The sequence below is a fragment of the Epinephelus fuscoguttatus genome, linkage group LG10 (genome assembly GCF_011397635.1).
Source record: "Epinephelus fuscoguttatus linkage group LG10, E.fuscoguttatus.final_Chr_v1".
Classification (NCBI taxonomy): Eukaryota; Metazoa; Chordata; class Actinopteri; order Perciformes; family Serranidae; genus Epinephelus; species Epinephelus fuscoguttatus.
The window spans coordinates 34,653,658-34,669,739 of NC_064761.1; the positions used below are offsets into that span (position 1 = coordinate 34,653,658).

Consider the following 16,082-nt stretch of genomic DNA (forward strand, 5'->3'; position numbering starts at 1 on the left):
GTTAGGTTGAGGCACAAAAATAACTTGGTTATGGTTAGGAAAAGATCAAGTTTTGGCTTAAAATATACAGTTTCAGGGGCACAATATATACATATATATACACTGTCCAAATATTCCCAAGTGAAATCTATAAGTCATATAAACTGTACCTAATCACAACGTACAATACATCCTGTAATGCTGTGACCAGGGCAAAAGCCTGGCGCTCTAGAGTCTGCAGTCAATGATTAACATATGAGGACATGTTGGGTGACTTCCTTATCTTTGGAAAGACCTCACTGGTCAGACAGAGGGGTGTGCTCAGCTCAGGCTTTACTTGACCTGCTTCCACAGCTGTTTGTGGTTTTACTGCGTTAGTCAGTCTGCTGGGAACATGTCGTCCGTCTCCGTACCTCCACCAAAATGCCTGCTGAAGTCTATGGTGGTTCCTCATCGTCACATGTTCGGACCAGGACCCTCCAACGTTCCTCCAAGGATCTTGGAGGCCGGGGCCAACCCTGTCATTGGACACATGCATCCAGAGATATTTGAGGTAACTCAGTGCAAGATGGAGCCTGACAAGAGAGGGAGGTAATAACAGACTTCTTTACACCTCGAAAGAAGAAGAGCGACTAGAACTATTTACTCATTATGCTGGGGGAGTTTGGGAATGATTATAAAGGTTTCACGTTGCATTCCCAATCTTTAATCAGCTGACATATATTTAAAATAAACATTGTACATTTGCAGTGATTTGCAACATTGTGCACAGAAAAGCAATTAAAGCTGCTGGAAAGTAACATTTACTCATGTGCTGTGCTTAAGTGATTTTAAAGGTCCAGTGTGTTAGATTAAGTGGCATCCAGTGGTGAGGTGGGCAGACTGAAACCAGCTAAAACTTCTCCTGGTTAGTATTCCTTCAATGTTCATTGTACAGGAGTTTTTACCGGGAGCCGAGAGAGGTCTCCTCCTCTCCAAAACAAACAGACCAGGTGATTTGAACCAGTAAAAACACAGATTAAAGCAGTTTCACATTTAAAAAAAAAGTCAGTGTTTTTCCAACACTTGTCGCGGAGGGGCTGTGAACTACGGTGGCCCACGCTGAGACACCAGTGGCTCTGTCCAGAGCCAGTGTTTGATTTGTCTGTTCTGGGCTTCTTTAGCAACATGGCAGACTCCATAGATATAAACAGCTCATTCTAAAGAAACAAAAACATCCTTCCATTTTTATCTGCGTGTCCGGTGCCGGGTCGCAGGGGCATCAAGCCAAGCAAAGCATCACAGACGTCCCTCTCCCCAGCAACACTTTCCAGCTCTTCCTGGGGACCCCAAGGCGTTCCCAAGCCAGATGAGATATGTAATCCCTCCAGTGTGTTCTGGGTCTGCCCTGGGGCCTCCTACTAGTGGCATGTGCCCAGAACACCTCTAACAGGAGGCACCCAGGTGGACCCTGATCAGATGCCTCAACCACCTCAACTGACCCCTTTTTGATGCAAAGGAGCAGCATCTCTACTCCGAGCTCCCTCCAGATGTCTCACTTCGCTCACTTGTATCTGCAAACTCATTCTTTCAGTCACTACCCAGAGCTCATGACCAAAGGTGAGGCTTGGGACGCAGCTGGACCAGTTAATCAAAAGCTTCGCCTTCCGGCTCAGCTCTCACTTCACCACAATTGTCCGGCACAGCACCCGCATCTCTGCAGACACTGTGCCAAACTGCCGATCCATCTCACGCTCCATTCTACCCTCACTCGTGAGCAAGAGTAACTCTCTCCCAACCCAGAGGGTGCAATCCACCTGTCACCTACACACTGGACCTCTGATGTAATTGTACTTTACTTGACTATTCCATTTTATGCCACTACATAATTCTACTTCATCACATTTCAGAGGGAAATATTGAACTTTTTAATGCACTATAGAGCTTTGATTCTCGGCCTGACCTTACCCACCAGGTTCAGGCCTGGATTTTTATTTTTTAAAATACAGACCATATAGTCTGTGTAATGTCAGGAATAATGTGTGTGCTGTGTACTGCAGGATTTAGGGGCATATATTGTTTTCTTTAGTGTATAATCACTGTATTTTCTTTACCTTAGAATGAGCCGTTTGTATCTACACAGGGAGCAGGTCCTCGTTTATGGTTCACCGCCATGTTTCTACAGTGGCCCAGAGCAGACAAACCAAACACTGGCTCTAGTTAGGGACATTTGCATTATGCTTTTTGGTTCGGCCACAACGCCACAATGACAGTGTTGGAAAAATGCGAAACTGCTTTATCCAGTGGTTTTACCGGTTTAGGTCACCTGGTCTGTTTGTTTTGGAGAGGAAGAGACCTCTGTGGATAATTCAGCTCCTGTTAAAAACCTCCTGGGTGGGCCCTCTGCCACATGTCAAACAGAATAGGAAAAGTATTGATTTTCTACAACCTGGTCTCACTCCAAAGTCATCAAAAGGCGGCACTTGGTCAGAGACTTCTGGCATCATACACTGACGAAAACATGGTTTAAACCACCCTTAAACCACTATCACCTGACATTGAAATGAACAGTTTTAGACTTGAACAGTGACCCGAAAGCCATAGAGTTAAAAAACACTAAACAAATGCGGCACTGTTTGCAACTTTGTTTTTGCATTGAATTTGCATTGCATTTGGCATTGAAAAAAACTGTTTTCTTCATTATTATTCTTAATTACACACCTGCGACCATTAAATAAACCCATTGTCCCCATATGAGGACATCTCATTCCAAAACTACTTCATTACTGTTCAAAGACAATGTTTAGCTTTTTATATTTAATCCCAGATAGCAAGGAGAACTCAAAAAATTCTACCAAACAAAAGCTCTTATCTCAATTATCAATTATCAAAAATGTTCCTGATTTATTTTCCCTCATGACTGGACAGATTGAGACCTGTGTTTGGTTCGCTCAGTCTGCCCCTCATTACAGGAAACATGGTGGTATTGCAGAGAAAATATGTTTCTATTTAATCTCTTTCAACAGTGTTTGCTCATTTTATGTTACAGATAATGAATGACATCAAAAGTGGAATCCAGTACATATTCCAGACTCAGAACAACATGACTTTAGCAGTGAGCGGCACCGGCCACACTGCCATGGAGTGTGCCATCTTCAATGCAGTGGAGCCCGGGGAGAGCGTACTGATGGCAGTAAACGGCATATGGGGAGAGCGAGCAGCAGATATGGCTGAGAGGATAGGTAAGGCTTGATGCTCTGTATTTTTCTGTCAACAAGAAATCACATTTTTCTGTTATTTTCATGGGATTTGTTGACTGTAATCAAAATACATCACATTGTCACTCCTCTCCTTTCAAATCAGTAACAGATGGAATAAGCATGATTCTGAGGTGATTCACAAACAGAATAACGTGTGTTAACCCAACAGGTGCCAGAGTAAACACCATAGTGGCGCCCCCTGGTGGTTTCCTCACTAATGCAGAAATTGAGCAGGTATCACTCTGACTCTCCAATTATCAGGTTACATAAATGAATTCAGTCAAATTAACTCAGGGAATACATTTACCAAACTACACCTTCCCTTTAAGAGAAACTATGTCATCATTTATTTTCTCTTATATCCTTTTTGTTTTTTACTTTAAATAGTATTTTATTTTTATTTATTTACTTACTATGAATAAATATTTTCTTAGATTTTTTTTGTATCACGATTAACTTCCATTTTATTTCATTTTTATCTTTATTTGTTTTTTTAAATCATTTTTCTTTCAAACAGGTAAAAAGAAAATTAAAATACATAAATAAGATAACTAATAAAATTAGCAGTTGTCCCAGAGTTACTTCTCAATATAATAATTCTTATAAACATAAATAAACATCATTAAGTATTTACATATCCAAAAATCTTACATTCATTATTTAACTTAGATTTACTATTAATGTAATAATAACAATATTATTATTATTATTTTCTTTTTTTAATTCTCATGAACAAACACAAATAAACATTATTAAATATTTACATGTCCAAAAAAAACTTACATTATTTAACCCATATTTATTATTTAAAAAATAAATAAAATAAACTAACAATAACACCAACAATAATAATAATATTTAATAATAACAATAATAAAAATAAAAGTATTATTATTATTATTATTATTATTATTATTATTATTAATAATAATAATAATAATAATAATAATAATAATAAATATCAGTAGTAGTAGTAGTAGTAGTAGTAGATTTAATTAGATTTTTTATTTTGAAAATGTAAAAAAATCTTTATAAAAATAAAAAACAAATAAAATGAATATATAAATTCTCATAAACATAAATAAACATAATTTAATATCTACATGTCCGTCCCCTTCTCCATTACTTAAACTACAGTATTTACTGAAAACTCACAATTATTTATTATTTGATTTTAAATTTTAGCAGCACACAAGACGTGATTAAAAACAAGTATATAAAAATAAACATGGCAGGGATTGTGCAGAAGTAAGAAACCCAAAGGGGGTTTATGGTGAAAACCTTCCCTCTAAAATCTATTATATTACAAATAATATTTCTCTCCGAAACAAATAAGTATTTTTAGCATTAATGAGTATTATTATTAGTAGTAGTAGTATAAGTATAAGTATTAGTATTAGCATTGCTATAAATCTCTCTATCTCTCCATGTGTAGAGGTGTTGCGTATATTTCCTTGTCTGGAAATGGGCATTCAAACTTAGACACTGAACTATTGAATTAAATAAATAAATAAATAAATAAATAAATTCTGTCTGTACTCTGTGTGATCATACTGTTGTGTCATTGCAGGCCTTGTCAAAACACCGGCCCGCGCTGTTCTTCCTCGCACATGGAGAATCTTCTACAGGAGTCCTGCATCCTTTAGATGGCATCGGTCAGCTGTGCCATAAGTAAGATGCAGCGCCCCTCCCTCTGACATCATCACACCTGTAACAAAAGGAAGGGCAGATAACAGCTGTGTCATGACTTGTGCACGCAGGTATAACTGCTTGTTCCTCGTCGACTCTGTGGCGTCGTTGGGAGGGTCGCCTCTGTACATGGACCAGCAAGGGATAGACATCCTGTACACAGGCTCCCAGAAGGTTCTGAATGCTCCTCCGGGCACAGCGCCCATCTCCTTCAGTGAAAGAGCATGGTGAGAGATCTATATACAAGTGATAATTCAAACTATATGTTACTTGTGTATTTAAAGTTTAATCTGTCATCAGTCAGAAAATATTCAACCGGAGGACAAAGCCTGTGTCATTCTTCTTGGATTTGAGCTGGCTTGCAAACTATTGGGGATGTGATGGCAAGCCGTCGAGAGTGTAAGACATCTTTTGTCACTGCAGACAGAAACTGATTAGATTTCAAACTGTGCTCTCATTTTTAGCCATATTTGTGCAAAGTCTGACAATTGCCTTGTGTCTTCCATTTCCTCACGACAGATATCACCACACAGGTCCAGTCACTGCGTTTTACTCTCTAAGGGAGAGTCTGGCTGTGATCGCTGAAGAGGTAGGACGTGTTTGACGGAAATAGTTTGATCTTGTATCTGTTGGAGCTTTAACAGTTCTGTACCACTGAGCAGGTTGCACAGTGACAGAAATACACCATTCTATGTGCCAAAGACAAAATATCAGAACAAGGCATCAATAAGAATTAACCATTAACTAGCTGTTGCTCTGGGACAGAGCTGAAATGCAAGCAAAATGAGTTTTCTTTTTGTTTCAAAGAGTTGCTAGCACAGCTGTAGACACTTAGTATTACCATAGAAACCCTGATTAGCATCCTTAGAACTGATATGTACAATACACACCGATCAGCCAAAACATTCAAACCACTGGCAGGTGAAGTGAATAACTTTGATTATTTTGTTCCAATGCATTGTTCTGCTGGGAAACCTTTGGTTCTGGCATTCATGTGGATACCACCTGACATGCTCCACCCACTCAACCACCGTTGCAGACCAAGTACCCCCTTAAGACCTTAAACTTGGACACCTGCCACCCTTATGTCTGTTTAAATGCCTTATTTCAGATCTGGTTTTAATTGAGTGTAAATGCTTTTAACTCTACATCTACACCATAACATGTTTATCATGCTGTATTTCTTCTTTTAGCAATCGTTTATTGGGCACTTGGGCAGTAACTTGCAGTGTCAGAAACCAACAAGTCCTTTAACGTCAGCATGATACACGGCTGGTTGCTGTTATAGTTTGATGGGGCTCTGTGGCGTCGGGGGGAAATGCAGCGGGACAACGACAAAAGTCAAGGTGGCTAATGGGTCCACCAAACACTGACTTTCACTGGAGAGAGTGTTGTTTGCATCCCATATGATTCTAAAGCCAAACTGTTCTTTTTTCCTAAACCTAACCATGTGTGTTTGTTGTTGAAGGAAACAACGTGGTGCTTTTATTTTGAAAGAGACTGCATGTAGACATTGAATTTACTGTGAAAACAGAAGTGTATTTTGAAAGAAGACAGTGCATGTAACAGGCAGAACTTGACACGGCGTCCCAGAACGCCAACAACCAACACACCCAGGGTACCTTGCACGTTGTATACGGACGTAGAAAGTCCATGACCAAACATCAGTCTGTGACGCGGTCGGAGTGAGAATGTGTTGTTTATTGCTAATGTTGTTTGTAGTTTTGTATGATTTCATTTTGTATGTTTTAATTGATATGCACGATGGTTCTTTGTTTTCTTATTGATTGTTTTTAATGTCTTTGTTCATGCTCGGCATTATTGAAAATGAGGGTCTTCCTTAAATGGTCTCCCTAGTCTTAAATAAAGGTTTGAATGAATGAATGAATGAATGAATGAATGGTGTACAAAAAAGAAAAAAATATATGTTCTTCTGTGTTACTCTAAGGGTCTGGAGAATTCATGGGACAGACATCAAAAAGTGGCGGAGTATTTCCATGCTGGTCTGGAGGGTATGGGACTCAAACTTTTTGTCAAAGACAAAGTGAGTTTCAAGTTTCAACACAACCATTTGTTTCTATTATGACCGGTAGAGGAATATACACAGAATAATGATCATTAGCACGGCAAAGATTCATGGATTCATTGATAAGCTAGCTAGGCCTGTTGAATTAGTCGCCAACTAATTTCATATTCAATTAAGTTAAAAATCTCTGATTCCAGATTCTCACATATGAATATTCACTGGTTTCTTTACTGCTGTGACAGAATAACTTTGGGTTGTGGACAAAACATGACAATTTAGGACGTCATCTTGGGCTCTAGGACACACTGCTCAACATTTTACAGAGCAGTGGTTCTCAACCTTTCTTGTGTCAAGGTCTCCTAAATCAAAACACATTAGGTCACGGGCCCCTCTTTAATAAGATTTCACATAAGATTTTGGTTCTCAGATTTGATTCAGATCAGAATTCAACAGTTGTCAGCTACAGCTTCGCAGATAACCAGGGAGAAAATAAAACCTGTGATCAAAATAGTAACTCTAATGACTCTTACTCACACTGGGCTCACTTCTATAGTGAATTCCATTGTGAAAATAAACTCTCTTCCATGTTTGTGGTGACCTCCTGGAACTCCCTCAAGGACTCCTGAGGGTTCCCTGGCCCCTGGTTGAGAATCTAATCTAATTAGCCCTGATGATCATATTACAAATGCGCCATTTTCTGACTTTAATGTAATGATTGTTACAGAAAGCAAGACTCCCAACAGTGACCACTATTGTTGCTCCACATGGATACGACTGGAAAGAGATCACGACCTACATCATGAAAACACACAATCTAGAGATTTCCGGAGGACTCGGACCTTCAGTTGGTTTGGTAATAGAAAAATCTGTCAAATACTTTGTATAATAGTTTGTGTATATAGACTCTAGGGGTGTGCCATGTCATCTCGTTCACGATAACACAAGTATCATTTTTAATATGATATGACAAATTCATACCGTGATACTCACAGTATTTTGACTTGGTGACATAGTGACGCCCACGGCAACAACAAGCATGTCTGAAAGCGAAATTATTACAGACTCTGCGGTGGTTCCGAAAAGAGGAGCAGCTTCAGTTGTGTGGAATAAACTGTGGCGTCCTGAATGTTTTATGAACAGACTCTTTTAGCGAGTTACCGCTCAGAGGGAACTCAGTCAGCGGCTCCCCTGGCAGCAGCACAGCGTCTCTCCCTCTCCTCTCTCGCCGTGTCGCCAAGTGATTTTGTCATAAACGTTTGGCAAAAAAGATGATCAAGAACATCATTATAGCAAAAACACGCCGAAATATTGTGATATTACTTTAGGGCCATATCGCCCACCCCTGATGGATGGAGTCTTCCAAGTTAGACAATTAACTGCAAAACTTTAATTAAAAGTCTAGTCCCAATTTAACGCCCAGTCCCTTTTACTAGCCTGGTGTAGCTACACATTTTGAGGCCTGTCTCAGTTAGAGGCCTGGTCTGGTTGCCAAGCATTTTTATAGAAGTTCTTTGGATGTATAAAACCAGGCTAGCTGTTAACTAGCTGTTTAGTTTGTGCATTCAAAAAAAAAAAAAAAAACATTTAACCTTTCGTCAGTATGGATATGCTACACATTGTTAGCCTGGTTAGATTTTCTATAATTCAGTTGTTCAGTTCAGTTTACTGAAACCATGAACACCAAAGAATAATGCGCTCCAATTTACCACAATGGTAAACAAGAGAGACAGAAAAAAAAGGTGAATCAAAAGGGTTTTTCATAAAAATTAATCCAAGTTGTCATCCTTGGGTACTATAACTCACTCTCTGATGTGCTGTCTGTCGGAGCTAGATTAAGTGAATGATTCATAATTGATATATTATTTGAAGCCTCATTTTTAAACAAGTAATATTCATACTGGTTTAAAGAAACAATTTGATTGTATATCCAATCTTTGCTGAGCAACAGCTTTGTGTGAAAGGAATTTAAGGCCTGCCCCAAATATAGGCCTGTTGAGTTCAGTGATTTAAGCAAATAATACTTTTACGGTAAGTCCTGTGTAGCCTAAATCCCATTTGTTCTTGGTCGTTTTAGGTGCTGCGTGTGGGACTGATGGGATGTAACAGCAGCAAGGCCAGTGTTGACATGGTGCTGGCGGCACTGAAAGATGCTCTGAAACACTGCCACAGGAGCAAAGTGTAACATGTTGCTGTTGGATGCTGTCAAGATAACCCTGAATCAACTCTACTGTCATTAGGAAGTAATAAATAAACCCTTATTCTCAGCAGCTGTCTCGTCTGTATGATGCTGTAATGCCTTTTGTCAGCTACAGGTCTGTGTTCTAAGCCTTCATTGATTTTCAGCCCAATAAAAAAAACACATGGGAACTTTGACATGATAGCGTTCGCACTGAGGGTGTGAGTAAGACGTACAGATTGTATAGCACCATCTGGCAAATTTTTGATTTGTTATATTGGGCTATTTAAATAAAACTGACTTGATTATTCCACTCTTAATGGTACATTAGATATATTTCACACATATAGAAAGACCACATTCTGCCTTCTTATACAATAATATTATTTCATATGATTATTTATTTGAATCTGTTTTATCATGTTCCTGACGTCATCATTCTGGAGTTGCTACGTGCAGAAGTGTGTCTGTGAGTCCCTTTTCTCCTCTACTGTTGATTCAGCTAGTTGAAAACACCTTAATGTTAAGGCAGTATTACCAAATTTAGTTACTGAAGAGTGTAACTTGCATGATAAAAAACGTAATAAGTTTATTCCTATGATCTTGACATCTCAGGTGTTTCATGATTATTACAGAGGGTTACATACACAGGCCCCAGAGTCAGTGACCTTATCTGTTATTGACAGAGCACATTCTAAATTCATCAAGTGGTCTGTTTCCCCAGATGTTAAAGAAATTCATTTTAAGGTCATTCATAAGATTTAGATTTAAAGATTTAAATTCGAGTCGTTCCTGTACCCTCTGTGGTGAGAATCAAGAGCATGCTTTTTTTATTTTTATTTTTTTTTTTGCCCTGTGTCTCAAAGATTGTGAAAATGGTTATCGCTGAAGATTAATGACATTCACACATTTGATTTCTCTCACATTTTTTTATATAGATAATCTGACTTAATCTGTCTCCCACATATTAAATATAATTATACTTATGGGTAAATACCATATTTATTGTAGCAAGTGGAGGATTAGTGAGCCCTCCCTAACTGGTTTATAAAAAACTTTAAATTTTTTCTGTCACTGAATAAAATGAACACTGGCAGAACTGCAAAGAATTAAGTGTCGACTTTTCTCAGTTCTTGTTTTGCAGTGTGATCCTTGTTTTTGGTTCTTGATGTTTTTGCTCCAATTTTGTATGTCTAGTGTTTTAATTTACTTTACTTGACTTTATTTTTTTGTTATTTTTTTTTTTACAATTGTTATTTATCTATTTATAAATCTCCCCCAGTTTATTTTATTCATTATATTTAACTAATTTATTAATTTATTTATTCTCTTTTTCCTCATCTTCATCAAGGTTGACTATTTTTTTTCTCCGTATTTTTATATAGGAGGAAAACCCTCTACAAAATGTTGTATGCTTTTTTATGTTCTACAAATGTTAATTATTATTATTATTATTATTATTATTATTATTATTATTATTATTATTATTATTATTAACAACAATAATATTATCATTGTTATTATTATTACTACTATTACTACGTAAATAGTAAATCTAAGTTAAATGATAAATGTAAATAATAAGGAAAGGTTTTTTTGGACACGTAAATATTTAATGATGTTTATTTATGTTGTTTATAAGAGTTATTATATTGACAAGTAAGTTATTTTATTAGTTATTTATCTTATTTATGTATTTAATTTTTTTACCTGTTTGAAAGAAAAATAATTTTTTAAAAAAAAAAGCTAAAAATGAAAAAATCCTACAATTTTTTATTCATAGTAAATAAATAAAAATACAATACTATTTACAGTTTACAGTAAAAAAAAGATATGAGAGAAAAATAATAACATTTTTTTAAACAAAATTTTTATTATCATCATCATCATCATCATCATTATTATTATTATTATTATTATTATTATTATTATAAAAAGGTCGCATTTGTTTCTTTTCAATAAAGTTGTTTAGAAAAAAAACAACCGGAACAGGAAGTGCGTCAAAGTACTTCCTTGTTGACAACTTGCTTCATTAAAAAGGCGGGTAAATGGTGACTTGGGTGAAGCTGTGAGCAGCCTCCTGTTACCGCTTTGTTTTGGGGTGTAGCTCCAGAGAGCAGCTCGCTGACAGACCGCAGGACAGAGCTGAGGGACAATCGGCAGTGATGGCGGGTAAAAGAGGAGCTCTCATCGTGCTGGAGGGGGTGGACAGGGCCGGGAAGACGACGCAGTGTAGGCGGCTGGTTCAGGCGCTGCAGCAGAGCGGCCGACCCGCAGAGATGATGAGATTCCCCGGTGAGACGTGTTGTTTGTTCATGTAGCGTAACGGGGGTTTCTTTACAGCCCCCGGGAAGGTCCTACGTGTGAATATAACTTTAAACATCTGCTATCACCTCTGCAATAAACCTACAACACCAACGTCCGCTGAACCGATTACTAACTGCTCTTTAACGCGATAATATCATCACTGTTAATATAAATATAAGCGTCACTGTATACAGTGTATGTAGGCTGCTGTTTGCACTCTGCGTCATTGCACTAAAGTTCGTGGAAAACCTGGAAAAACCACGGAATTCAAGTCTAGTTTTCCATGTCTGGAAAAGTCCTATATAATCTGTAAAGTACCAGAAACCTTCGGAAAAGTCATTCAGTTTTGTGTAATGAAACGTTACAGTTATGTTCCGTAAATAATCTTCCACGTAATGTTACAGAAATGCAACTTTATTTTTTGTAGCTGTGACGTAAAGTAGCTGTAATGTCGTTGCGTCAGTGCGTGACGCTGAGGGTGTCATAGGGTGCGACCTGTGTAGTATGATAATTCAAAAACATGGGATTAAGGCAGTGAGCAATGAAAGAAAAAATGACCAAAAAAATTGTTTAAAAAATAAATAAATAAAAACAAGGAAATTGGCTAAGAAAAAAAATAGAATAAAAAAGTTAAAAACGAACAAACAAGGAAATGACCTGGAAAAAGTGCTTCAAAAGTTATAATAATTCTGTACCACAATTTTAAATACGTAATAATAATAGTTATTAATATAATTTTTCCCCATTTTTTTAAAATAATTTTCTGAATCCATTTTTTTTTTTTTTTTGCAATTTGTGGGACATTTCTCATTGCAGTTTCTCATTGCATTTCCCCCATGTTTCTGAAAGAAGCCACACCAATGTTCATCACTTACTGACAGAGGATTGTGGGTCAGAGTGGCCAGGACAGCACTTTCTGAACAGTACCAATGGCTGGCTCTGTCACTAATTCAAAAACTGAATTTCACAATATATTTTTCAGTCAAATAAAAGACAGTAATATAAACAATAAAATTAACAGAGCTAAATTAAAACTTTCATTAGAACATGAGTATGTCCTGCAGACAACACGTGACATCAGTGTGTCGCTCTCTGTCCTCTGTCAGCCTTCTCTCATCCAGTGTTGTGTCTATTTCTCTGGTGTCCACTGCAAATCCACAAAATATATACAGTCTATGGGCGAGACACGTGAGAGACGCATCCAGAAGCACAATGTAGCCAATCAGAGGCAGAGTAAGGCGAGTCTCATGATTCGCCCTTGTTTGTAACTCCTCTCTACACAACACTGGAACACTGTACAGCACCACCAGTGGCCATCAAAGCTGATTCTGACTCTCCTGTGTGACGTTAATGTGCTGTGGTGTGTTTTCTCTGTGCAGACAGGACCACAACAATTGGACAGCTGATCAGCGCCTACCTGGAGAAGAAAAGCGATCTGGAGGACCACACGGTGCACCTGCTGTTCTCTGCAAACCGCTGGGAGCTGGTGTAAGACCCTGGTTTTGTTGAGTTCAAGTTACATTTTACATTCACAGCCGACCCTGTGACAAAGCACAGGTGTGTCAAATAGCCTTAACGATGGCTGCGTTCCACTCAGTGATGGTCCAGGTGTTGTGCTTGCTGGCTCACTGGAATAGCTAACTGCCCCCTCCTGCTGTGACAAGGCAAGATGTGAGCTGTGAGAAAAGTCTGGGAAGCCCTTTACTACGCACGAAATGTGTTTTAATCCTTGTCTAAAAATAGTCCTCAATAAATATAGTAGTACATAGTTTGAGTCATATTTACTAAAAAACAACAGCGCCCAGCTGTTTAGCTGTTTAAGGAAATAATTTAGCCTATGTTAGAAATCAAACTTTACATTTGTGACTTTTATATATATATATATAAGTATATAAATGTGCACAGTCTGAATATTCATGCATTAGTATCTCTACATGCCCACTGGATTAAAATGGAGGCTCTGCCTTTTATTTACCTGTTGCCATGGTGAATCGTATCGTTTTCCATCTCAGGGTTCATCAACTCAGAGTTTGTGAAACCTGTTATCTGCATCAGGCCCCAGCTTTATTCTTCTAAAAATGTACAGAGCTTTTAGTACATGTAGTCCCTTTCCAGTTGCCTGTATTAGCAATGATGCTAACTCTATCAATAAATGCTTCTTTTTTCTTCTTTTGTCTTTAGCTGTGAGAAGTTCCCTTAAACTGTTCACATAATAGCCGACATGTTCTTCTAATAAAATACTTGTGACCACAGGCCTCTAATGAAGAAGAAGCTGGAGCAGGGCACCACTCTGGTCGTAGATAGGTACGCCTTCTCTGGAGTTGCTTTCACCAGTGCGAAGCCGGTGAGTCTTCTGTCAGCCTTTCAAACTCTGCGTCCATCAGACCGAATCATCCTGTGTGTTTGACAGTTTGATGTGTTCGTCTCCTTCAGGGTTTCTCTCTGGACTGGTGCATGAAGCCTGACGTGGGACTGCCCAAGCCGGACCTTGTTATGTTTCTGCAGCTCAGTCCGGCCGAGGCTGCTCTCAGAGGACAGTTTGGAGAAGAGAGATACGAGACCAGTGTTTTCCAAAGAGTGGTTCAACAGAAATTTGAACAGCTGATGAAGGATCCTTCAGTCAACTGGCAGGTATGAGGCGGCTCAGGACTGTACAGCCCAGAGTCCAATACGTGGGGGAGCTGTGTAGAACGTAAACAAAAACAGAATGCAATGATTTATGAGTTATTTTCTACACATTCTGTCCAAATATAAGTTGTGACAGGAGCATGTTTACCACTGTGTGATGTCACCTTTTCTTTTAACAGCTCTCAGTAAGTGTTTGGGAACTGAGGACACTAACTGTTGAAGTTTTTCTAGCTTGATATCCGACTTCAGTGTCTCAGCAGTCCGGGATCAACGTTGTCGTGTTTTGTGCTTCATAATGTTCCACACATGTTCAGGGGGAGACAGGTGTGGACTGCAGGCAGGTCAGTCTGGCACCTGGTACACTGTCACTACGAAGCCAAAATAGAACTCAGCAACACCATCTTGGTTCGTCTTGTTAGTCCTGCAGTTAGTTAGTCCACTGTTCCACCAATCACTAACTCTGGTTTGGTTGAAATAAACCTTTAATTCGCTGAGTTAGATTTTCAGAGCTGTTTCTGATTAAACAAAAAGGATCTTACTCTTTAACAGAAAGGTCTGTCTTTGTAGGGATCCTCTCCATAATGTTGTCAGACACTTAAAATAACAGTCCCTACTGTTGCCAGCTGTTTACAGTCCTTTATCTCCACAACTCGCAGTCAGCTCAGCTGCCTCTTGCACCAGACTGACCTCTAGTGGCGCCTGATGTGCACAACATGCAAAACATCCTCAGTACAGCTTCTCCAGTATGAGGTTGGTGAGCGTCTGTAGTTTTGACCGTACTGAAAAGCATACCGTCAGGATTTTTAAATACCCTGGTACACTGTGACACTGCCCAAGCCTAGTACCTAAGCCCATGTAGTGACATCCTTCATACAGTCATGTTGGTTTTTATTGCAGTGCCACCTAAAGGATCGAAGGTCAAGGGCAGTTGTGCAGAGATTTCTCCAGATTCTCTGAGTCTTTTGATCATATTATGACTTGTAGATGTGAAATCCACAAATTCTTTTCCATCGTGAGTGGAGGAACATTGTTCTTAAACTGTTGTCTACAGTTTTCCACAAGTGCTGAACCTCACCTCATCCTTGCTTGTGCTTTTGAGTATTCCACAACTTTCCTAGTTTTTGTTGCTCCTGTCCCATCTGCTTGAAATGTGTTGCAGGCATCAAATTCAGCACCAGTATCAGCTGATACCGATGACCTGCTGGTATGATCGTGCATCCCTAATATTTTGTCTTTGTGCTGTGTTCAGTTGAATAAGACTAATCATAGCATTCTGTTTTTATGTGCGTTCAACACAGCATCCCGACTTTTCTGGACTGTCTTGTTCATTTATCCCCATGTGTTTATTTAAATCAATAATATGAAACACCTTGTGATCTGCTCTAGGTAATCGATGCTTCTCAAGGTGTTGAGGATGTGCACAAGGACATCACGACACACAGCTTGAATGCGATCAACACCGCTCAAAACCTGGAGCTTGGAGAGCTGTGGAAGTGATCCTGAACCAGTGACCTTGCACCTGCTGGTTTGAGACTAACAGTCTGCTGGTGCAGCAGCTTAATGACTCTTGTACGTGCTTCTCTGAAGCATCTTTATTAAACTGCGTTTCCTATAATTTTATCCTTGAAACTGAAGAGATGTACCATCGTCAAATATCAGATTCTGACTTTATTTGTTTTTAATCCTCTTACATGTGTATTGTTCTTTCACCTGTCTATATACTGTGATTAAATAAATAATCTTCAAATGAACTAGTGTATATGTTTCAGACTTGGCAAGGATACTTTGCATGAGCAATTAATGCAACTTGTCTGCAGATTTGACTCGATTTGGTTTCATTACAGGCTGTTACAGACTTGAGTTATTAGTGACAAACCGCGTAAGCCATGGGCATCATGAACCTTTGTGTTTCTATACAACATAAAACTGTTATGGCAATTTTACTTATGGAGTCAGGGAAAGGCACCATATCACTTCAGAATAAACATTTAAAGTGTTAAGACTCAATGGAAACACATGTATGTGAAGATGTGCATAC

General features: G+C 38.6%; 2 protein-coding genes across 2 annotated transcripts; both read left to right on the forward strand.

Annotated features, from left to right (window-relative positions):
• Positions 1-289: 289 nt before the first annotated feature.
• On the forward strand, positions 290-9,200 carry agxta (alanine--glyoxylate and serine--pyruvate aminotransferase a). Its single transcript, XM_049588771.1, has 10 exons — positions 290-532; positions 3,008-3,200; positions 3,388-3,452; positions 4,789-4,889; positions 4,979-5,134; positions 5,208-5,306; positions 5,427-5,496; positions 6,856-6,951; positions 7,658-7,786; positions 9,008-9,200. The coding sequence occupies exons 1-10, from the start codon at positions 374-376 to the stop codon at positions 9,113-9,115; spliced, it is 1,176 nt and encodes a 391-aa protein (XP_049444728.1). The 5' UTR covers positions 290-373; the 3' UTR covers positions 9,116-9,200.
• A 1,913-nt stretch (positions 9,201-11,113) lies between these two features.
• On the forward strand, positions 11,114-15,795 carry dtymk (deoxythymidylate kinase (thymidylate kinase)). Its single transcript, XM_049588772.1, has 5 exons — positions 11,114-11,404; positions 12,796-12,904; positions 13,670-13,760; positions 13,850-14,047; positions 15,431-15,795. The coding sequence occupies exons 1-5, from the start codon at positions 11,275-11,277 to the stop codon at positions 15,539-15,541; spliced, it is 639 nt and encodes a 212-aa protein (XP_049444729.1). The 5' UTR covers positions 11,114-11,274; the 3' UTR covers positions 15,542-15,795.
• Positions 15,796-16,082: the final 287 nt, after the last annotated feature.